This window comes from Balaenoptera ricei, chromosome 9 (assembly GCF_028023285.1).
Source record: "Balaenoptera ricei isolate mBalRic1 chromosome 9, mBalRic1.hap2, whole genome shotgun sequence".
Classification (NCBI taxonomy): domain Eukaryota; kingdom Metazoa; phylum Chordata; class Mammalia; order Artiodactyla; family Balaenopteridae; genus Balaenoptera; species Balaenoptera ricei.
The window spans coordinates 88,987,690-89,012,182 of record NC_082647.1 but is presented as its reverse complement, the minus strand read 5'-3'; the positions used below and the strand labels follow the sequence as shown (position 1 = coordinate 89,012,182).

At 35.5% G+C, this 24,493-nt stretch overlaps 1 protein-coding gene across 11 annotated transcripts in view; it reads right to left on the bottom strand.

The window, feature by feature from the left end:
- Positions 1-24,493, bottom strand: part of CACNA2D1 (calcium voltage-gated channel auxiliary subunit alpha2delta 1) — a 500,481-nt gene that overhangs the window by 125,341 nt on the left and 350,647 nt on the right. For all 11 annotated transcript variants that reach the window (XM_059934042.1, XM_059934046.1, XM_059934039.1 and 8 more), the window contains one exon: positions 15,082-15,213. In XM_059934042.1, coding sequence (XP_059790025.1) covers positions 15,082-15,213 — 132 coding nt within the window. The remainder of the gene's footprint in view (positions 1-15,081; positions 15,214-24,493) is intronic.

Below are 24,493 nucleotides of genomic sequence, written 5' to 3'. Positions count from 1 at the left end.
AACACCGCCAATATAATAGTGGCTATCATGAGTTGAAAGTGGTCAAAAAACTGGAATTTGAAAGTCATGCTTAAATTAGATTTCTGAATTCTTTGCAGAGCACATTCACCTAGGATCTGTTTTCAGTATAACTGCTAATTGAAATGAACTGTGATATATATTACTATGTTCTATAAAATTTATTTCTTTAAAGACAGAAAAAAGGGCTATAATTTACAGTAGGAGCCAGACCATTACATTTTACATGTTTTATAATCTTAGATGGTTTCTATTTAAAAATATTAATAATGTTCCCTTAGAAGTCTGCTGAGACATTTACTATTAGGAAATATCCCTCGGTTACATTAAATTATTTATATTATTTTAAAATTAAATAATGTAGTTTCTTCTGTGATATTACTAATTAGTTTGTTGTAAAATCCCACTGTGGTACTTACATGGTACATTTTATATACATAGGCTCAGAAATATGGAAGGTCAAAGAGTAAAAACAGATAATAACCATACACTGCAATTCCCTGAAATAATCAGTTTCATAATGAGGTACAATAAAGGCTCCATGAATGGAAATCAGAGCTTCTACAGTCCCTGCAAAAAGTGAAATGTCACTCATTTTAGATGCCCCTTTTGCTTTCCAATAAGATTTTGGAATGACAGGAGAAAGGAGTGGAAATGACAGCCTACAATGTGGGCATCTCATTTCTGAATGCCATCGTTAATGGTGATAATGATCATTTATGCTTTTTTTCCTGACAAAAAATGAACTGTGGGTGTATCTGACTAAATCTATCTGATGACATTTCTACTTCACATGACATTTAGGGTGTGCTATGTCAGTATCAAACCACTGAGTTAAAAAAGGTGTTTACCTGTACGTTAACTTAGGATACTGAAATATTCTTGAGAAAGTATGCAGATTGTAGAGGCATTTTCTAGTTAATACGGTCTAAAAATAATAGAGTATCAGTTTTTTTTATTTCTGCTAGGAGACAATAAAGTACAAAATGATGAATTGAGGGCTGATTCTCTTGGTAGAAACACCATTTCAAATGACATCTAATTGCATTTCCAATTAACTTAAAATGCATTTTCTAATTCTAAAAGACTTCACATTTTTAGTCTCATGGAAAGACAAAAAAAGTAAATTTCACATACTCAAAAATGCCTATAAAAACCAACCCTGTTTCTATTGCCTGGATCTAATTTATGTTATGTGAATCATTTTTTTTAGGCTTGTCTCAATCATCTCCTATGCAGTATTAGTCATGGTTCTGAATTGCTAGCCAAGATAATGAATTTGGACTGTTCTTTTAAGGAAAAATTAATTCAATAAATGTGTACTGCACAGCTCACAAAATTTCCTGGAATCTGAGTGTTGCTGCACAACTACTACCATCTCAGTATGGATTCTACACAGTCCCTAATTATTTGCATCATGGCTCCCACATCAAGGGTCAGGTACATAACAAAGTGAGGGTTATGTACACATACCAAGGTGCCAGTGCCTCTTGGAAAGCAAATAGCTGTCCTCTTCAGATTTTGAGGCAGCAGATAGGCTCTGCTCCCCAATAAAGCTTTTAACCTGGGAAATACCCTAAACATAGAAAGAGAATTCTGTATTAGCTATGGTAACACAAAGTGACTTGAGCAATCTCAAATCTTCTGTTTCCGCACAGTAAAGCTTATTTCTTTCTCATAGAGCAGATTAAGTTCGATATTACTAGTCACAAGGCATAGATTCTGCTCCAAACAGGTATTCAGAGACCTGTAGCGGGTGCAGCTTTTGCATTCTTCAATGCTTGGTTTCCAAGGTCACCTAGGGCAGTGACATGCAGCTGCCAGAGGGAGGGAGGAAGTTCCAAGGAGAAGGAACAACCAAGTCTTAACAATCTCAGATTTGAAGCGACACGTATTTTACTTTCACTCATATTCTACTGGTAAGAACTAGTCACATGGTCCTACATAGATGCAAGAGTGGTCTTGGCTAGGCAGTCATGACCAAAAGCAAAACATTAGGCCGGAACGGGAGGACAGAACTTTCATAGAGAGCCAGGAGCCTCTGCCACAGGTACAGATAGACAATTTAAAAATGAGTAATGTCCACTACTATGATAACATCAAAAACAATGTTGTCAAGTAAGCCACCTTTAAGATGAGAGAGATGAGAAAGGGCTAAATACAGAACCCAGTAAATGTATAAGACGTTGAGCTTAAGAATGACTTCTAGACTAAATCTTAGGGCTGGGGTTGCTTGCACAAGAAACTCGCTAGAAGAACAAAATTGGAAGCCAACCAAGTGTTGTGACTGATATTTGTGTTACCAAAGAAGACACAAACCGAGTCTGCAGAAATCTTGCAACTGTTGTGAACCCTAAAGCAGTTTTTGAGCTCTAAACCTGCACCAGAAATAGCAAGGTATGAAAGCTGTTTAACCCCAAGCACGTCCCTTCACATGTGCTTGAAAGGGTTACACACAAGAGAGTTGCAACCACAGAATGCTACCGGGAGCAGTCAGATGGGCTAACCAAGAAACTTTATGCAGGAGTAGGAGGTCTTTATATTTCCTTGCCTGGAGGATTATGATACATACCATGGACCAGTGATTGCTCTCTTTTTCCCACTCACTTTTTCCATATGGAAGTTTTTATTGTCATCCAGAAGACAGCACCATTGCCTATTAGATATCTGGTCAGTGATGGGAATAGGGCAGAGAAAGTAACGGGTATTCTGCTGTGTTGCTAAGTAGCCAAATTAGGAAAAGTCATATCCACATGATGGAGAGAATTGCATGTGACCTGGAGATCCTGAATTTTGAGCTGGAGGTACCAACTTGTTGGGACTTTGGATCATCTCCTGTGGAAAGGAAGTGAATATGTTCTATGTATGGGAAAGTGTGCACAGATACTTACAGTCCCAGAGGAACAGACTGTGACAGGGCTTCGAACTACACTTTTGTTTTTCCTTCTGGTAAAAGTAACCCTAAAGTTTTAGTTGGCTGCCCACAAGACTTCTCAGTCTCTTTTGCCAAGGTGGGGTCATGTGATAAAATTTTAGTCAACAGCATGTGAGCAGAAGTGATACAGGTACAATTTGGGGGTCATGCTGCTTGCCTTCCAGTTTTTTCCCCTTTACTTTTGGCCTCAACTGTGGATGTAGTCGTGTTGATCCAGTTTTGATCCTACAGATGACGGCAACAACCTAAGGAATGGCAGATAGACGGAACGCTCAGTCTCTGGAAACCTCATGGACCAGACTTACCCCAACCAACTGATTTACCTACTAAGTAGGAGTTCTACCTGAGAGAAATATTTATAGTCTCTGTTATGCTAGCCATTGTGTATGGAACTGAATTAATAGCCTGATACAGGTCAGAACTTTTCCCAGTGACACAGACCCGAGTCAAGTTTTAAAGCTTGGAGAAAGTGCAAGAGGCAAAAGCTTCATGGAATGTTTGAAATCTATTTCACTATTTTTTTCTTATATTGTCTTCTTAGGAGAGTATTATTTTGGCCCTAGGAAACTGCTTATTGCTATATAATATTTGTATTGCTAGAATCTAGGCAGTTGTGATGTCTGTCTTACCTTTCATGGATCAATGATGAATTTCAGGGTAGACATGTGTTTCTGAACAGTAACTGGTCCCCAAACAATAACCATTCCCAGATCAAGTTTTCAAATCCTGAACGACTGAAGCTTTACAGCGTAGAACCACCAATGGGATCCACAGGCTGAAGGCAGTCATTCCAGCTGGGTAAATGTTAATAAGAAGAGCCTATTCCCTTGTCCCTTCAAAATTTTCTTCTCTGACTGGAAATAACCTTTAAGAGATAAGTTTTAGAGCTAGTCTACCTAGATTTTCATTGGATAAATTACTTAACCTTTTCCAGTAAAACGGGGGTTATAGTTTCCACCTCCAAGGGTTATAGCTAAGATTCAATTATTTATACACGTAAACATTTAGAACTAGCGTTGGCACAATAATAAGCATTCCATATGTGGATATTTGAAAACAGCATCATTGAGTCACTGGAACTACTTACCATAGGTTGTAGATTTTTTAAAATAATAGATTACTATAAAATGTGCTTAGATTTTAACTACGTAAATGCATAGTCTTATGACTAGGGCTTGGAACATCATACCATTTTCCCATCCTACCCCCTCCCCATGATGCAGGCTGGAGTCACACAGTCAATAAACTTCCTGGGAATCTAAAAACTGACTTCATGAGGTTACCCCAGAAACCCCTGGAGAATACTGGCAGAAGGAAGAGGGGAGGATGGGAAAGGTGTATAGGCAGGGACACAGATAATGGTAACTCTATGTTTCCTATCTGCATTTTTCCCTTTGTTTCATTTTATTTAGAAACTGATTCTCTGAAGTTCTACTGTGATACTTGTTTTCAGCTCTGATATGATCCTGACTTGTTTATCTAGCTTAATTTAGCAAATCCCTATTCTTCACTACATGCAAGGCTCTGCCTTAGGTGCTATGGGGCATGCACACAGACACATTAGATATAGATATAGATACAGATATAGATATAGATATAGATTTATATACCTCTTTACCTGCAGTTACTTATATTGCCAAGCTTTTTAAAAAAGAGCGTATGAAAACAAATTCTGAAGGAAGAAAAAATTTGATAGCTGTTGTAATCTAGATAAAAACCAAGTTCTCTGAGAGAACAAAATAAAGAAAGATTGCTTTTAGGAAAGCCTTCACATGTCTGTATTCTATTTTGAATGATGGATAAGATGCATATGACCAGAAATGGGGGTCTGGGATCAAAGCATATAGAGATAGGAAAAAAGGGGGGGCAGGTTGTAGAAAATAAAATAAGAGTTTAAAAGGGGGAAAAAAGGCAATTTGGGGTACATGGTGAAGGTTTAACTGTACAGTAAGAGACAAAACTCGAAATGTAGGCTGGGTTAGAGTTTTTGGATGGTCTGAAGGCCACAGCAAGTGAGCCAAATGTCATTAAGTGAACAGTTCCAGACTGTTTAATTTTACTGGAGAAGTGATAATCTAAGTTAACTCCAGATAACTTTTTAATAAACTTATTAGATGTCTCTTTGCATCGTGTGTTAATGTCTTTATATTTTTTCTGTCTCATCTACCTGTGAGCTCCTCCAGAGCAAAATTCTCTCCTACTGGTATTTGAATCCTTAGGATATCTCAATTTCTTCAGAAACAGCAGTTTTGCTTGTTCTTATCAGTTTTCCTCCTTCCAACTCACACTTGACTATATTGACATAATCAAATTCTTTTTAGATTTTAATACTGTTTCTGAGCAATGAGACTTGAGGTTCAATGATAGTGTTGTATTGGATTGAGAGTGTCTTTGGTATCTCCACTGTAATATGTCCAGAACACTTCTCTAATTTATAGAAAAATAAGCATTGGAAACTCACATACAGATACACAGTATTAAAGCCAAGGATAAATCATCATAGTTTTAAAAATTAAAGCACTTATTACCAAGTGATTTGCTGGTAATTCTGTAGATGTCAGATAGACCAGGTAAAACATTTCCATTCAACAGGGGATATTTGTTTGTCAACAGAAGTAACAGATAACAAGGTCAAGTTGTGTGGTTGAGTGAAATATTCCATAAAGTAAATGGTACACAAAGACTTAATCATTTAGATGGTCCATATGTAGTTATTAGCTGTGGCTCAAAAATAAACTTGAACACAGCAAGTTCTATGAAGTAAAAGATGAGGAGGATTTACTGGAAAGTAATTGCAGATGTGTGCTACATAGAGAAAAATGTGAACTCCAACAGAGAAAAAGCTTTCTGTTTTTGCAAGCAAATAAATCCAGTTAGGTGATGATAATGACATATTTATAAAAACAAACAATGATTCTACAGGAACAAATTTCCTATTTTTATGTCAGTAAATCTTATTAGATAATAGGGTAAGGATATATTTCTTAGAAATTTTATATTTGGTATATCTGAGAGAAGTACTTAAAAAATCTGAATTTTTGACAAAAATGTTTTAAATTTTTCTTAATAAAATATACTGAACATAAAATGAATTACATATCAAAGATGGTTCTATGCATCTAAAAATGGACAGCATAAGGTATACAAATTTAGCAATATATCAAAGAAAAAGGAACAGAATGAGAGAGATATTTTAGAAGTTACAAAGAGCTAAAGCTTTTTAACTAAACTTATTTACATATTTTATATACAGTGTTATCCTCCATCAAATTAAGAGCACCTTCCATTTTCATATTAGCATCCTACTTCACTGCTCTCACCTGTGAAATCATTTCATCAGTTTAAGTGTGACTGGATCCATAGTTGATTGCAAAGTTAGCAACTCTGCAACCCTTACATGCGAAAAAGAAGACGGACTCAGGTAAGAGATGAGGTTATGTAAAAGGAAACAAAAATAAGGCTACAGAAATACCTCTGTAAATCAGGATCATGTGCGAATTTCAAAATAATATATTATTTTGTATATATATATATATAAGATGTGTCCCTTAGACAACACAACTGATTGATGGTATATAGAAAAGCAAATCATGTAATTCAGAATATAAACCTTGTGCTTGGGTGTAAATAGAATTATTGTGCACTCTCCTGTCAATACGTCAAATTTTACTATTCTAAATCAAACTCATCCTTTTAGTCCCAAAATAAAAATATTTCTGATATTTTATTTCAGTAAGCATTCTCACATCCAAATTAAAAATTAGTCATCTTAACTTATATCCTATGTCTGTCACTAAATTCATGTATTCATTTTTATGTTTTTCTCATTTAATCTTTTTTTATTGAGCTATAATTCAGATATAACATTGTGTAAGTTTAAGGTGTACAATGTGTTGATTTGATACACTTTTATGAGGGCTAACTCAGACAGAAAGACAAATACTGTATGACATCACTTATTGGTAGAATCTAAAAAAGCCAAAACTCACAGAAAGAGTAGAATGGTGGTTACTGGAGGCTGGGAGAAATGAGGAGATGTCGTTGGTCAAAGGGTACAAGCTTCCAGTTAGAACACAAAAAAGCTCCGGGGACCTAACGTACAGCATCATATATAGTTAATAGTGACTATTGCTAATAATACTGTATTATATACTTGAAAGTTGCCAAGAGAGTAGATCTTAAATGTTCTTACCACAAAAAAGAGATGGCAATTATCTCTGGTAATTAGCAGAGGCGTTAGATAACACAATGCTGGTAATCATTTTGCAATATATAAGTGTATCAATTAGTTTACTTTTTTGGTAAGGTTTCTAATACCCTCATTTTCATAGCCAAAGATTCTTCTTTTCTAATTCCTATTTTCCCCTTGTTCAGATATTTAAAATTCCACATGTGACCACTATAACAGCATACCTTCTGGTCAAGGTTTCCTAAGTATTTCTCCTTCCAATCAGAATAAACACCGCTTTAACCACAGTATTCCACTGCCCTCCCAAACATGGTATTTTCCTACACATTAAATCCCAGACAAATAAGTCTGACATTCAAGGCCACGTAATCTGTCACTACTAAACCTTTTTTTTTTTTTTTTTCCTGCCCGCACCATGCGGCTTGCGGGATCTTAGTTCCCCCACCTGGGGTTGAACCCATGCCCTCAGCAGTGAAAGCGTGGAGTCCTAACCACTGGACGGCCAGGGAATTCCTACTACTAAACCTTTTGATTTGAAATCACTCTTTTTCTGTTAGAAACTGTTAGATTAGCTGGACTCACTAACCTCCAATAGCGCTTGTTCATGTCCTTGTTTTTTACTTTATGCCTTTCTTCCCTCTAAAGAGGATTTTGCCTTTTCTACTTCATTGATTTGATTTTCAGTCCATAGTTTGTAAACGTGTCCCATGACTCTGGTCTATAATTACCTTGACTTTTTCAAAACTGTAGCAAATCTATTGCTACAGTCTGTCTAATTTATTTGACATTTAATCATTTAATGATTTGTATTGTAATTTAAATTTCAAGATGTATAAATTCTGACTCCCCAATTTGATTAAATTTTTCCGCAGAGCAGAAACAACTTGTTATTTTAAAACACAGATTTGCACAGAGGAACCATGACAGAGATTTTTTGTCCCCCAATATCTCTTCTCCCCTTCCTCCTTGGTATAGCTTGTGCTTTTTAGCTGTGTACATGGCGCCTTGAAGCTAACTGTGACCACGAGACCACTAAACTCTGGCCAATGTCACGTGAAAGGCTTTGTATGACTTCCAGAAAGTGCCTTAAAAAGGGAGGGAATACCACTCGTAGTCCCTTAAGAAAAAACACAAGCAACAGTGGTGGACACTGCACCAGACAATTTACTCAGAGGATGACAGAGAAATGATAGGAGTTGTCAACCCCTTCCTTATATGTGAAGCTTCCTTACCAGTCCTGGTTTCTGTAACTGATATCCTTTGACTCCAGTAAGACACAAACCTCCATAGTGTTGAAATCACCATTGTTTTGGATTTTCTTTAACTGGTAGCTAATATTAGTCCTAACTGATACACTGGACTTTAATCATTATTAGCATAAAAAAAACAATAAAGTAATCATTTCAACATAAAGGGTATTTATACAGCAATCAACAAGTGTAATTAAACATATTTATAGTTAAACTTTGTATCCATTCACAAATATCAAAGTAAAAAAAAAAAAATACAGGTATTTTTAAAGATAATTGATCAATGAAAGCAGTTCTTTTATAAATGCCCCAAAATGGTGAACATCCACTGTTATCTTGTTTTCTTCAAATCAACCAGAAATCTATTAAATGCTCCCTTGTTTAAATAACCAAAAAAGGATTCTTTGGACTACTTTGTCATCTGCTATTTGCTGTTTAAAACATTTTTAAAGTATTTTCAAAAAGAGTTAAGCAGCTCAAGAACAACTGGCTATCCACATGGCAAAAATATGTCCTTCTATATACTTTGCACACAGGTCCTTTTGCATTTTCTTCTAGCAAAATCCTAGCAGATGTAAGAACAAGGAAGTGTCTCCCTAAGGAATATTTAAAACTAATTCAACATATACTAGGTTCCTGTACTGTAAACCCATGTTTTTGAAATGAACAAATGAAGGAGGATGAAGAAAGAACAAATGATTAATAAGATATTTTAAAAATATAATATGAAATTTATGAAATTTTTAGTTTTTTTCTTTCTTTTTTTTTAAGTGCAACTAATTATCTAAAAAGAGTAAGCTGCCTACATTGGCATTTTGACAAGCCACTAAGTCCTGATTACAATCCCAATTACTATAGTAATTGGTATAATTTCAAGAGACACTAATAGATGAAATGCGTAGTTTGTATGTACAGTTTTTATGATGCATAAAAATTCACAAAGTTGATAGCTCTTGAAAGCAGTTTTAATAGCATTAAGGTTAATTTATATAAATCAATTAAGGGCTTCTAAAGGAAAGCACTCATAAATTAAACTGATTGTCTAGTCAGCACATAGTCAATGAAGATGTCACCAGACATGGGTTCCAGCTTTAACTCTGCCATGAAACAAGCTGTATAACTAAGGCAAGCCCGTCTAGTTATCCTACAGAACAAAGACTGTGAACGTAGCAAATGCTAAAGGTCTAAATGCATAAGTAAATAAAGATAGTGTCTGCCCTGGAAATCACATTCTTCAATCATCCCAAATTACTTTTGAAGACATAGGTTCAGAGATAGAACATGACTTAGCGAAAGTACACACCTATGCTGATGGCAGTTTTAATACAAATCAAGAACTTCTCTTCCCTCAGTATAATGTTCCTTCTATTATCACACACACAGCCTTTCTACCTTCTAATTTGGAGAGGAGAAAGAGGAAGATGGGAGAGGTGGAGGAGGAGGAGAAGGAAAAGAAGAAGGAGAAAGAGGGGAAAAAAGACAAAAGACATACAAGTCATTTTTATAGCTTATTTCCATACATATCAACCAAATTAGAAAACAGACAATTTATTGATATTCAGTCTAAGGACAGATGTTAGAGTACAAATTCCCACTAATTACCAAACTGCTATTCAGAATCACTCTGCAGAGGTGCCTTTATATTATGTCAGCTCTAGAGCCCTCCTTATATGGAAGCAGTAGTTGTCTCCATGCAGTTTAAACAACCTAATAAATGGAAATCATGAGGGTGGCTAGCCATCACTGACTTTCTCCTACACATTTTAGCAAATAAGAAACATATTTAATTCCTTTTTCCTCTTAACAATTCTACAATTTAACCATTTTATCCTCCTTGTTTCACAGCTCAAGTCTGTGACTGTTTTCCAAAGCTTACCACCACTTCAACTGATGGCAGCGGGATTTATATCCAGGCTATTGGGTGTATACCTGCTTAACCCACTCACATCACGCAGCCCTGTTCTAAGTAGCGTCTTACCACTGACCAAGACTATTGTTTTAGACTCTATTGTGAGTCGGAGAATTCTGATTTCTACAAAACACTTTATTTACAATAATGTGGCAACATTTTTTAAAGGTAGTTTACAGAATTAAAAAAAAAAGACAATTACAAAATTCTACATTTGTATTGGGTTGGCCAAAAAGTTTGCTCAGGTTTTTCCGTAAGATGATATGGAAAAACCTGAATGAACTTTTTGGCCAACCCGACATTAATATATGAAATAGATTGTCTGATCCTCACAATTCTGTGAGGTAGTGGGGAAGTTGATTTCTCATAAACTCAGAGCCTGAGAGATAAAGTTAACCAATTTAGGAAAAAGAAATACAGGACACCCAGTTAAATTTGAATTTTGATTAAAAAAACCCACATTTTAGTGTAAATATTTCCCAAGTACTGCATACTTAACACTAAAAAATTCTTCTCTATCTGAAACTGAATTTTAATTGGGCATCTGTTATTTTACCTAGCCACCCTACAGAGAAGTGACTTAACTAAGGTCATCATCTAAAACCTACATCTTCCGACCAACTCCACTGTGTAGAGTTACTGCTAGGTATTATTGCTTAGTCATCTGTCTAGAACTCCTTCCACATTTCTATTTCAGCTCCCTTGTCAATTGATTGCGACCTCAATTATGTTTTTTAATTTCTCACATGAAGAGAAATCTGGATTTAGGCAAAATTATTCTAGTTGATACTCACTCTTGTAAAAATGCCTACTGTTTTGCATTTTCCGAAGTACTTTTCCTTGTATTATCTCATTGATCACAACAGACTCACCCAGTTCCTCACAACTAGTAGGGAGCTTCTAGCCTGAGGCCCAAATCTTGTTAAATGAAAATCCAATTAAGTAACATTTATTCTATTTCCACTCACAATTAAGATAATTAACAATATTTAAAGGCTATTTTGATATTTGCTTTAACAGACAGTAACCAGGGATGAACCATTCTACGTTAATTTGGCTGGAATCAAAATGGTGAGGCTAAAATCAGAGAGGAAAGTGTGGCTTACCGAGAAATTTTTTAAAAATCACTTCCCTGTAAAAAGTCTTTAAACCTGAAAGAAGTGGGAAATGTGTTGAAAACACGTCTTAGCATAAAAAAGAAATATAGTGGTCCACTTTTAATTATAATATTGTCTTAGTGTCTTTGCTAAAGAGATTTGGTTCTATTACAGCATTATTACCATAAAGAGCAACTCATTCAGCTTTAAAAAAAGAGGAAATCCTGCCACATGTGACAACATGAATGAGCCTGGAGGATATTACGCTAAATAAAATAAGCAGACACAGAAGGACAAGTACTACATGAGATCACTTATATGAGGAATCTAAAAGAGTCAAACTTATAGAAGCAGAGTAGAATGGTGGTTGCCAGGGGCTGGGGAAAGTGGGAAATGGGGAGGTATCGGTCAAAGGGTACAAAGCTTCAGTTATAAAAAATGAAAAAGCCCTAGAGATCTTCTGTATAGCATAGAGCCTGTAAGTAACGATACTATATTGTGCACTTAAAATTTTGCTAAAAGCGTATGTTGGGCTGCAACCCGCAGGCCTGCAAGCCCTGTACTCTCCCAGCTTCAAGAAGAAAGAGCCTAGAGTCAGTGACAGAGATGTCAATGGTTTAATGGATGGGGGAGCTTATGGGTCTGAAGCAAGGTCCTGGAGTGACACCCCATCGTGTACAGCTGCTGGCGGGCAGAACATGGCAGCAGGCTTTGATAGGGGTGGAGGTGGGGAGGGGGGGGAGGGAGGAGGGGAGGTTACCAGTTACAGGGAGAATTGACATTGATGTCTAGTTGGCTCATGGGTTGCCAGGGAAACCAGCAGAGAAGCATGCCCCTCACTGCCCCTTTCGTAATCTATCAGGTGGCGATGTTCTGATCTAAAGCTTAGAATAATCATAAGTTGGGGCTGGTGCCAAGTAAGTAAGCATTTACTGATTAGGCTCTGTTATTAAGAGGGAAGGTCAGTCAGGTGAGTAGGGTGTAGGTGAAGCAGGAACTAGTTGAGCAGGGGATGGACAGAGAACGAGAGAACAGCCGTGCTGGCTGCCCATCTCCCTGCACAGGGTAGGTCTTATGTTCAGTGTTCTCGTCACAAAACATATAATAATAAATAAGAGGATGGGAGGAAACTTTTACAGATGGAAGATAGGCTTTATGGCATTGATCGTGGTGGTGGTATCACCAGTGTATACTTATCTCCAAACTCATCAAGTTGTATACATTAACTACGTACAGCTTTTTGTATGTCAAAAAATAATTTAAAAATAAAATAAAGAGAGCAACTCAGCAACAGACTGACTAAAACTGAAACTTCATTGACTGTGTTCCATAGCAGTCAAGAGAGCCATTACAGGGGCTCAGAGCTCATCTGGTGAGTCAGATTGTCTGTCAAACACTTGCTGAAAAACAAGACATTACAGAAGAGCCCAGGGTTGCTTCCACAGCTAATGTCCTGGGGGGACCACATGGATTCAGCTAAATTAAACCTTTAAAGGTCTTTCCCAAGGTGAAAGTGGACAAAGGTCAACATATTAGGAAATATATGATTAGGGTTTAGAAAAAATTAAAGCCATAATCCCTCAATTAGCATTTAAAAGAAAAAACATAAAAGATGATTTATTGGTATGTTTAAAAATTGACTGCTATTTGTAAAAAGAGCCATCTTTGAAAAGTGTGCAAAATATGATCTATCTTTCCTTCCGCCTCTTGACCCCAATGTTCTCTCTCCCCTTTCTTATACAATCTTCCCTCCCACTCCCGTTCCTATTTCTCTCTCATAATCCTTATGTGTCTTTCTTTTATTCATGGCATCATCAATTTCCCTCTAGTACTGGGCTCTTGGTTTCTCCTCATTATCCTAATTTTCTCTTACTTATTTTTTCTCCTTCCTTCAACTGCATATATATGGAATTTTGTATTGAGGTAATATATTTTAAAAGACTTAAAAGCCACATAATGCAATAAGTTATTGATAAATATAAATAATTATATTCGTGTATTATTGTTATCACTTGTGTATTTATTTTTTTTAATTGTACTTATAAATGTCCTGTAAGACCTGCTATAGGGACTTCCCTGGTGGTGCAGTGGTTAAGAATCTGCCTGCCAATGCAGGGAACACAGATTCGAGCCTTGGTCGGGGAAGATCCCACATGCCGCGGAGCAACTAAGCCCGTGCACCACAAATACTGAGCCTGCGCTCTAGAGCCCGCAAGCCACAACTACTGAGCCCGTGTGCTTCAACAACTGAAGCCCAAGTGCCTAGAGCCCGTGCTCCGCAACAAGAGAAGCCACTGCAATGAGAAGCCCACTCACCGCAACTAGAGAAAGCCCGCACACAGCAACAAAGACCCAACACAGCCAAAAATAAAAATAAATTAATTAAAATAATAAAATAAAATAAAATTTTAAAAGACCTGCTATAACTTTAAAGTTTATTATATTAGGTTTACTATGCACATGAGTAATAATGCTTTTTTTCTTTATATTACATACGAAAATTTTCAAACTCCTGCTATATGGTATTTAACATATTAATAACATAAGAGTATTTTAGAAGTGTTGTATTGTACTGAACAATATTTCTGTAAGTAGAAAATTCCACTATTATAACAACAGCAGATATTAACATTAATATTTTGCTAACTCATGATTTTTTTCAACATTGAAACACAGAGTAGGCCTTTTGTATACCACTGGATTTCTGCAAAAAAATAACTGTCAATGATCTTACCATCTGGCACTTGTTGCAAGAAGTTATATATCTTTACCTAATTTGAGTGCTATTTAGTCTGATAGTGCCCATATACTTTTATTCACTGCTATTGCCATACAAAGATAGATATTATCTAATTTCTATTTCACCCCCTTTTCACTGTTGTGATCTTTTATTGTTAATAACCCTATTTTTTAAATGTTTAGAAAACACAAGTCTAAAAAAAAAATTCTCATATATATTGTAGCTGTTTAAAGCCAAATTACCTAGCATGTATCCCATAACTCAGGTCACGCTTTGAGAAAGTAAATGCATTTGTGCTTGTCAGCTTGTTCTGAAAGGTGGAGAAGTTAAAAATACCAACAGACATTTCACTTAAAGTGTTTTCAATAGGTTCTCAGGATCTACTACTGATTAATCTTTCATTTTCATTATAAACTTACTTCTCCTTATCCTTTTTTTATAAGAATAAAGGACATTACAAAAGGGTTTATTCATGTTAATTTGTAAAATATATTCATCTCATTCTAACAAATCCACGTTCACTGATTAAAGAAAAGCATCAGTACCTTTCACATAAAAGCAAAGACTTGAAATCTGGAAAGAAATATTTTAATTAGTTTCTAAAAATTCTATTCAGTTCTCTAATGTGACTCATGGTCCATGATATGCAGTTGTACCCTTAGAATTGTTTTAGGATTCATGATAACCTCCTGTTCCCGGTCCATAGATACCTGCCCACGGTCTCACTGCAGCCCACCTGATTCCATGGGCCAGCTGCTTCTCAGGTGTTTTGGTTTAAAATAATTTTGGTAGATACAGAGCCAAGGAAGGAGGAATACTCTTTCCTTTTAAAAGTAGTGTGATAACCATTTTACCAAGTAAGAGAAAGTAACAGAGTGTTCAAGAAGAACGAAGTCTGGTACTTACAGTTTTATTTGGTACCTCCTGATCACTAAGCACTTACCCGGATAATATCGTGCCAGGCCTGTGGCACTGCCAAACACCTGCCACAACAATGAAGGGTCTTCCTCCCGATTTTTCTTGAAAACTTCATCTAAGGCACTCGTCCAGTTGAGTTCATTTAACACAATTGTTGCTACCCAAAAAAAAATAAGAAAAAACAATTAATTCAAATTTGGAATTAATAATTGAACCTGTCTTCACTTTACTTGCAAAATACTGTTACACATTTTCATTGCTTTACCTACAAAAGCGCTCTAATCTGGTGGTAATCAAAAGTTTAGACACGGAATCATTTCTTCAAACACATGTTTATATGATGGTGGCCCTATCGACATTTTAGGGCTGGGTTAATTTTTGTAGCGGGAGGTGTTCTGTGCTTTGTAGATGTTTAGAAGCATCTCTGGCCTCTACTCGCTAGAGGCCAGTAACATCCTCCCCTCCACCCCGGTGTGACGAGCAAAACTGTCTCTAGACATCGTCACATAACCCCTGGGGGGCCAAATTACTTTCTGCTGAGAACAACGGTGATGCATAAAACAGGCAGTATCAGAACTCTGCTGCTGCAAGTATCCCTTGCACTGAGGCAGTTCTGAAGTGCTTACAAGGCACCTCACGACACCTCACGACACAGCGTGACCACGACCGCCCTCAGTATTTTTTTTTTTGGGGGGGTGGGGGAGAAGGAAGGATTTATTACTTGCAGCAAGTAAGGAGAACACCAGGGATTTTCCCCAAAGCACTGTCTCCCCAAACAGCAAAACTGGGGAAGTTTTAAGCTAAGGGTGCATGCATATTCACGAAGGGGCTTCGGTGGTATATGCATATTCATGAAGGGGCTTGAGCAGAGGAGAATTCAGAATAGCTCAATATTGATGATTCTCTGTGATACACTAACATAGTTTGGTCTGTTACCTGAATTAAAAAAAAAAAAAAACAAAACCCAAAACAAATAGATGTTTGTTACTGAGCATACTTTATTAACTGTGCTTATGTAACAACCAAAAATGCGTACATGTTGATAAAGAAAAACTCATTCAGAGGCTTGACAATATCAGTGTTAGAAGTAAGAGGTGGCTGATACTTTATCACTACCTTTATGAACAATAATTTTCTTTTTTCTGGTTAGTTCAACTAATAACTAGAGCATGGTGATAATAAGGGACAGGTCATTGATTTTGATACCTACTTATAGCGACTGACTGATCTGGGATAGGTATCACAAACATATGCCAGTCATTATAATGAAAAAGAAACAATGATAATGTGGGATATAACATGGGCTAAAATAATATATAATTTATAATTATGGGTCTCCATGATCACAGCATCCTATGTCTAACATATGAAAATTCTAATTGGCTTAGGATATTATTTTCCCTTTATGCAAAAAAGATGACATAAGATAATCTCATCTTTTTTGGAGGGGTCTTTATATGTAAAATATGCACCATGCCCACAAGCAGATTAGCAGATTGGGACACTCTGCATTTGAGAATCTATGACCAAGCCTAAATAGCGGACGTGAGTTTGGGATAAGGACTGGAGATACTGCTTAACTCTTTCCATTCTTTTCTGTGACCACAGCAAGTAAAAGAAACAAATGTGATCATGGTTAGATCACACACAAGATCTTTTAAAGGGAAAAGGAAAAAAGAGCTTCTATCAAGAAAGAGCCACAGAATGTGTATTTATATTTTAAAGTTTATCATTTACCAAAAAATGAAAGGCAAGTATACTGTGAAATTGTTCTGGGACCAACATCTTCATGCATTTCTCATTACTGAAAACTATAGAGATTTCCATCTTTATGGATGTGATTACCTTCAAAAAGATCAGTTGTGTGTGTGAATATTCATGAGCTGGGTCAGATCCATAGTGCATCTGAGATACTAGTGAATTCATATTCAAAAGCATGATCCAATGAACACTGAGTGGCCAGTTATGTGAAAATTTATATTCACATAGATAACCTGAACTGATACTCACTATTCATGAATATTTATGGTACTATACAAAACAGCACAGAAAAAGAGGGACATCCTACCTTTTTTTAAACATTCATGAATTTTAGAGTAATATTCTACTCAGCAAAATAATCATGTTTATTTATGTTCCAGATAGTTAGAATAGATTGGGGATTAATGAAGTCTATCTCTTCAATTTCCTTGGCTCTTTAATTCACATTAAGCAACAACTGATATCTAATTATTTTTAATAAAGTTTTATTTGTTTACAGGGCTGCTAATTTTTTTCTCATTTTATTTGATAACAATTACTAAGTATTAGGTTCTGATACAGTGATTGTGAATTGTACTTTTATGTACTCAGGGGAACAAGTCAAGCTCTGGAATGTTCTTACCATCATGGTGATACATTTTAAAATTGTAGTTTATATATTTGAAAATTCTTTTTCAGATAAGACATTGCAAAATGTTCTTCTCAAAATTTTTTCATATGCAAATGAGCAAGGTGCATAAATATTTTCAGAATAGACACTTGAATGATTTACTCAGAATGAAACAAATGGTATTGTATATGTATCATATGAGCAAGGTTTATAAACTTGATGACAGTGTGAAGCAAGGAACGAGGGTACAGATACTTCCATTTGTCATTGTGTATTTATAGAGACTCTTGAGTGCAGTCGTTATTCTAATAGCCACAATTTTTACTGGAATGTCCAGAGCAAGAAATCAAAATTCAAAGGATCTGCCACGCAAGTACAAAATTAGTGCTACCTCTTTAGAGGAGAGTTTGGCTGTAGTTGTCTATCAAAATGCACCGTCTTTAATCCAACAATTCTACTTCAAGGGATTTATACTATGTATAAAAACATGGTAAAACACCAAAACTAGAAGGTAAAATAAATTGCTGCAGTAGGAAATTCTTTTTCTTAAATTATATTGAAAGCAGCTAAAAATGTAAAAGAAAACATGTAAAACATCAAAGCAAATAAACAAGTATGAATACCATTTTAGATCGTTCTTGGTGATTTGGCTATACTTTCTGGATCCATATTATGAACTACATTTGACTAATAAACATATATTACTTAGGTATCCTATAATAAGCAGATTTCTATCTTCTTAACCTTCGAAAAATTAAATACCTAATCCAGGATTACTAAGGTGCCCAACATTTCCCCATTTCTACTTCATTAGCATAACTCAGGAAAAACAATAATGAAATAACTGGGTCATTTGCAGATGGTGGCATAATAAAACTAATGCAGAATACTGCCCATGCTAAAACTTTTAAAATGCAATTATTTTTCTGTAAGGCACAGTCTTTATATAAATGTCTAGAGCAAGAAATAAAAATTTGAAGGATTTTATTTAATTGCAGAAACATTGGTATAAACTAGTAGCCGAATAATATTTCTTAAAATAATTCCAGAATAAGTGATCTTTTTAAAAGGACTTGAACTAGTTCTTGGCCACAAATAAAACTTTACCTTTTATTTGGACAGATATACTCAAGAATATGGGTAATAGTTCCGACTGGTTTTCCATAAATCGTTAGGCAGTATTTAAAATTATATCGTATTTAATTTTCTCAATTATATACTGGATACGTATTGCATTATTTAATATACCATGTCCTCCTTCTCTACCTCCTAAAATAGTAATGTTTTACATTCACACATTCAAACTTCTAATGTCTTGCTTGAATGGAGTACATGAGGGTACACAGAAATTCATGAGTGGCTTCTACTTTTTTCACTGTGTAAGACAAACTGGTCAATCGTGATCTAGCCTTGAACCTACTGCCAATTACTAATGAACTTAGCTAAGTGTCTTATGGCTTCTTTAAGAGTAAAATTAGTCCTCATCTTCTGTCAACTTTTAAGAAATGAAGATTTTTATCTTTGTTTGAAAATTAGAGTTTGTGAAAATAAGTCTTTCATAGATATCCAAGGCTAAGCTTATTAAAAGCAGTGACTGCTGGGAAAGCAAACCTTGACTTTGGGGCCTCTATTCTGAATGGTATAACAGCATTTCACTGATAATTGATTCAGAACACCAAGCATACGTCTCTATTCTTCTACTTAGTTTTCAGAAACAGGGCCTTGATATTCAGCAATTCTCTCTTTTGGAGGATTCTTTTGTTCAATCTGGCTTCTCAAGGGAAGAAAGAAAAATCTAATTTGTAACAGCACAAAAGAAGCACCTTACATTTGCTGCTAATTCTTCTAAAATACGTGACATATCTGTATCTCGTTTATGACATGAATACAGAATTGCTGACAAGTTCGGAATCCAATTTTCTCCTGTAAATTTCAGCCATGAAGTGTTGCACTATTGCTCCCTTTTAAGTTTGAGTACATTTTGTTGACTTATTCAGAGTTCTGGGCCTCACCATGCATTGAAGGCACTATATAACTATTTGAAAAACCGTAAGGTTATTTATAACGTCAGCTACAGCTTTGAAATGAAGTGGAAATATGCTAGAAAAAAGAAGAGAAACATATTTTTTATGATTTACTTAAAATATAAAATAACTTTGACAAGTCTGCATCAAAAATACATTTTACACAGCATAAAGTAGCTTTGACAGGTCTTTGATAAGCTCTGTAAATCTTAAAGCTATGTAAAGGGACTGGATACTAACAATTATTTTTAATAGTAAATATGATACAATTAAATAATTAAAACAAGAGAATTATCCGAATGTTTACTACGCTATTTCCATTTAATAATACCATTCTATTATCATAGCCTTTCATTAAGATAAAACTAGCTAAACTATTGCCACTGATAACAAATAAAGTCAGGAATTTTTTAAGAACTTACTGTGTGCCAGCAGGTGCGTTAACCATTTTCTATGCATTATCTCATTTAACTAAATATGACACTTTGAGTGAGATACTCATATTATCTTTTTTTAGATGACAAAAACAAAACTTATTTTTAGATGATAAAAATAAAAGGGCATGTAATTTGTCAAAAATCATACAGTGAGAGCTGTAGAGAGAGCACCCAAATAAGTCAGATTCCAAGATTCTTACTGTTTATGAACTATTTATTATTTCTAAGCTTTCATTTTATGTGTAGCTCTGATTTAGAATTTTAAATCTGAAAAAAGTAAAAATCACCTATGCCTTTGTAACACAGTGTTTCTCAACTGAGAGAGATATTCCTTCCCAGGGGACATTCAGCAATGTCTAGAGACATTTTTGATTATCAAGACTGGTGGGAGCCCACTGGCATCTGGCAGGCAGAGGCCCGAGATGCTCTAAATATCCTACAATGAACAGGACAATCGCCACAACAAAGAATCACCCAGTTCCAAATGTCAATAGTGCCCAGGTTTAGAAACTTTGCTCAAGTACAGCTATAAACACAAGACAATTAATCTGCTTTGTAAAAAGCAATATTCCCAACGAATACTGTCAACAAAAAGCCACAACAAAACTTCTTCAAACCGAAAGTTGATACATTTTTAAAATATTATTGTTTCATATTAAATTATGTCAATATTTCAGGCTACACTCTGACACCCTTTGGGTGGAGCAAATTTTCATTTTAGTCCCAGAAATTCTAACACGTACCTCTCATACCTGAGCAAGTAAGTAAGGATTTCAAAGTTACTTTTTTAGTGCCATTAAATGTCATCCCTCCCCACCTCCTGCTTTAGGACATTCATAGAATATTAGAGTTTTGCTTTTTTTTTTTTTTTTAATGATTCAACACTATGCCATTCTAAACTAAATTTTATCTTTATAGCAAATGTTCATTTTATCCCATAGTATATAAGGTAATCATTAAAGGAGTTGCATTTAGCTGGTGAGCTGAGCCAGATGTCACTAACTTTATTCATCAACCTTAATCTTGAAAAAGAAAAATGTTAATAAGAAGAAACCCACTGATCCAATTAAGCACACAGACAAAAAGAAGCCACTTTAAGGACTAGACAGTGTGCATAAATATTAAAATGAACGAATCTTTTCAGTGGATTTGGCTAAAGGAATCTCATCTAATCCCAGTATAAATGAAAGATTAATAAAGTACAGGGAGATGGGAAGACCGAATCTAATCTCTCTAATCATGACTTTGGCACCAGCATCCACCTCCCACTGAGGACGGGATAACAGAAGGCTCCAGGGCACATGTGGGCCCTGATGAGGAGATAAGCCTTATTCCTACTGTTAATTCGGTACAAATATTAAAAGGCCGTTGTCCTTGTCAATTCTCTAAGGCCCGTATTACTGAGATATCTGGTCTCACTCCCTATGTCTTTAGTTTCCCAGCACATAAAAGGAGCTCAGGAGAAACCACTTTATTATTACAGAAAATAAGAATAATGCAAGGGGAAGAGAAGACACTAGGACCCAATGTCATATTTATTAATTGAAGAATTTTAAATGTCACTTTCAATAAAATGACAATTACTTGTAAGATTTTTCTTGAAGGGGTGTAAGGTTTATGCATAAGAAATGTCATAAGAATAGGAGGCACAATAAAAAGTTTATCTTTCAAGTATTTTAAGTTCTTCTCTTCTTAGTATTATCAAAACCAGATAAACAAGTAAATGATTAGTAACTTTGATGGCCAAGAGTCTCTCTCACTGGCACAACCTGCTACTTAAAACTAATCATTTAATGTTGTACTTCTGTTGTCCTTTCGTCTAAAAAAAGTAAACATAAACACGCTAAGGATGTTAGATAGGGTTAGCATGAATGTCAAATAAGCTTATGAATAAAAGGACATCAGGGAGCATGATGTTATTATAGTCCTTTCCTTAGCTGGATTACAAAATTGTAAGATGCACATTTCTTTTAGATGCCTTACATAGAAAAACAGTTTCTTTTTACATCTTGGCATATTATTTTGTCAGTTATTTTTTTTACTTGAACAATAACACATTTCTTTTATATACAGCAACTAGAGTATAACACTGTATAATTTGTAAATATAAGGCTGAACTTTACAGTAATTACCTGAGGAAGACAATACAATTTTTTCCACTGATACTACTTCACAATGTCATTTTCATCATAAGTGTGACTATTTGTAATTAAAATTGTTAAAAGAAAAATTGTTAAACATCTATTTCTATATATTAGAGCAATACTTCAGTAAACACAGAGCCTACTAAATTCTGAACAAATGAAAAATAGCCAAAAATGCTCTAAACATTTTTTTAATTTAAACTTTAAAAAGGGAAATAAAATGCATGAGTTTAAAAAAGAAATCAGGGCTTCCCTGGTGGCGCAGTGGTTGAGAATCCGCCTGCCAATGCAGGGGACACGGGTTCGAGCCCTGGTCTGGGAAGATCCCACATGCCGCGGAGCAACTGGTCCCGTGAGCCACAACTACTGAGCCTGCGCGTCTGGAGCCTGTGCTCCGCAACAAGAGAGGCCACGATAGTGAGAGGCCTGCGCACCGCGATGAAGAGTGGCCCCCGCTCGCCGCAACTGGAGAAAGCCCTGGCACAGAAACGAAGACCCAACACAGCCAAAAATAAATAAATAAATAAAATATGGTATAAAGTTTAAAATAAAATAAAGTACATCTACAACAGTGTTATTATAAAAAAAAATCAGAAACTATGAGAACATAGAAATGAAGTTGGAAGCCATATAAGAATAAATATGCAATTAAGCCCAAATATAAAGGACTCCAAAATGAGGTTTGTTTGCTTTTTAAAATGCCTAATTATCATGCTGGTGATTCTTTTTCCTTTAAATAATTGGCATTTAAGAATTCAGTATATGCATATATGTAGTATAAGCAAAGACTATTCTTACTTACTGCCCTCCCACTGAAAGGCCGCGTGTCTTTGTGCCAGAAGTATCCATCTGACCTTGGGAAAGCATTTTATTTTCTCTAAACCTCAATTTTCCTCACCTGCACAATGGGGATAATAATAGTGTCTGCCTCACAGATCTGTGCTGAGGATTACAGGTACTTAGAACATCTTTTGTCACTTAGTGACTGCATAATAATTGCTACCTGCCCTTGTCATTATCATTATTTTCTTATTTACCTCTTAGTACTCAGCATTTAGAATATTTTTTTTAAAACATCTTAATGGAGCTGTTCTGATTGCGCTGCTAAAATGCTAGGATGAGTGATGTAAATCTAGCAGCCTCTCTTTCCTCAAGGAACCTTTGCTCTTACCTCGGTCCTAAGTTAATGTCCAACAACACTACTTAATTTTCTTATTATATATCGCATGAAGAAAATAGCATGTTAACCTTTCCAAACCATTTATTGATACACTGTTTCAAGAGAAGGCAAAAATGAAAAAACAAATTTCTCTAATGATAGCATTTAATGTACTGTATAATTTCAGTAGAGATAATTCTTACTATGGAATATTCTCAGCACTCCTGAAATCAAACCACGCTGGTGATTGTGGCCCTGAATACAGCATAGACACACTAAAATTCTGGGAGAAGATATTAAATTATATAAGACCTAATATACATACCAGACACAACACAGGCACATGCACGCACACACACAGAATGGTGCACACACAGTTCTGTTAAAGCGGAGAGGAAACTCTGGCCGAGAATTACAGACCAAATTAGATATGGGAAATCTCTTGCCTTTGCTCTGAGACTGCCTAACTGCATAGGGAATTTAGTGTCTACATACAAATCTGGACTGCTGAATTCATAAAGAAGGATCAAAAAGTACTGGAGCTGACTAATGAGATACGGCTGCAGGATAACAAGGCTCCTGGGGGCAAGGGTGATACGGTCAGTGAGGCATACACTGCTTAGTACTTAAGGGTTTGTGTCAACTAGTTTTAGAACAAAGAGTTGCCTGGTGATTTTAAGATGGAAAGATCAGATGCACTGAAACACAGTACATAGCAGATAGCTATAATCAAGAAGAACAATCGCTTGGTTTAAACACCATGCACTGCTTCAGAGTGAAACTAAACACAAAATAAATCTAAGAAATTGAACTACAGGTTGTTACTTACAGAGTCATGTTCCATAAAGGTATGGATGAAATCTAACACCATATCTAAGACAACATGAGGTTAGTATCCTTACATCTCTACTTGCACATGAATAAAGAATTGTCATATGCATATAAGCATACGTGCATGCAGAGCATTCATCACTTATTATTTTTACAGATAGAGAGACATCTACATATAAAAAGAAAAAACAAATACATCAACTATTTCAGTTTTCAGGATGCTTACAACACAGTGAGCATGATTTGTTCAGGTTTTAATGTACTTATTACAGTTATTGACGTGTTAAATTTGTATTTAACAGTCCTAGCTACTGCCCAGTTCAACAAATACCTTAATAAAGAAATAATTCTTTTTCTATTCTAATAAATCATGTATTTTTAATTTTCATTCATAGCTTAATATCCCATAAAAGTTTAAATGTATCACTCAAATTGTTTGAAGAAGCTCAAGTTATTCTGACATAGCTTTAA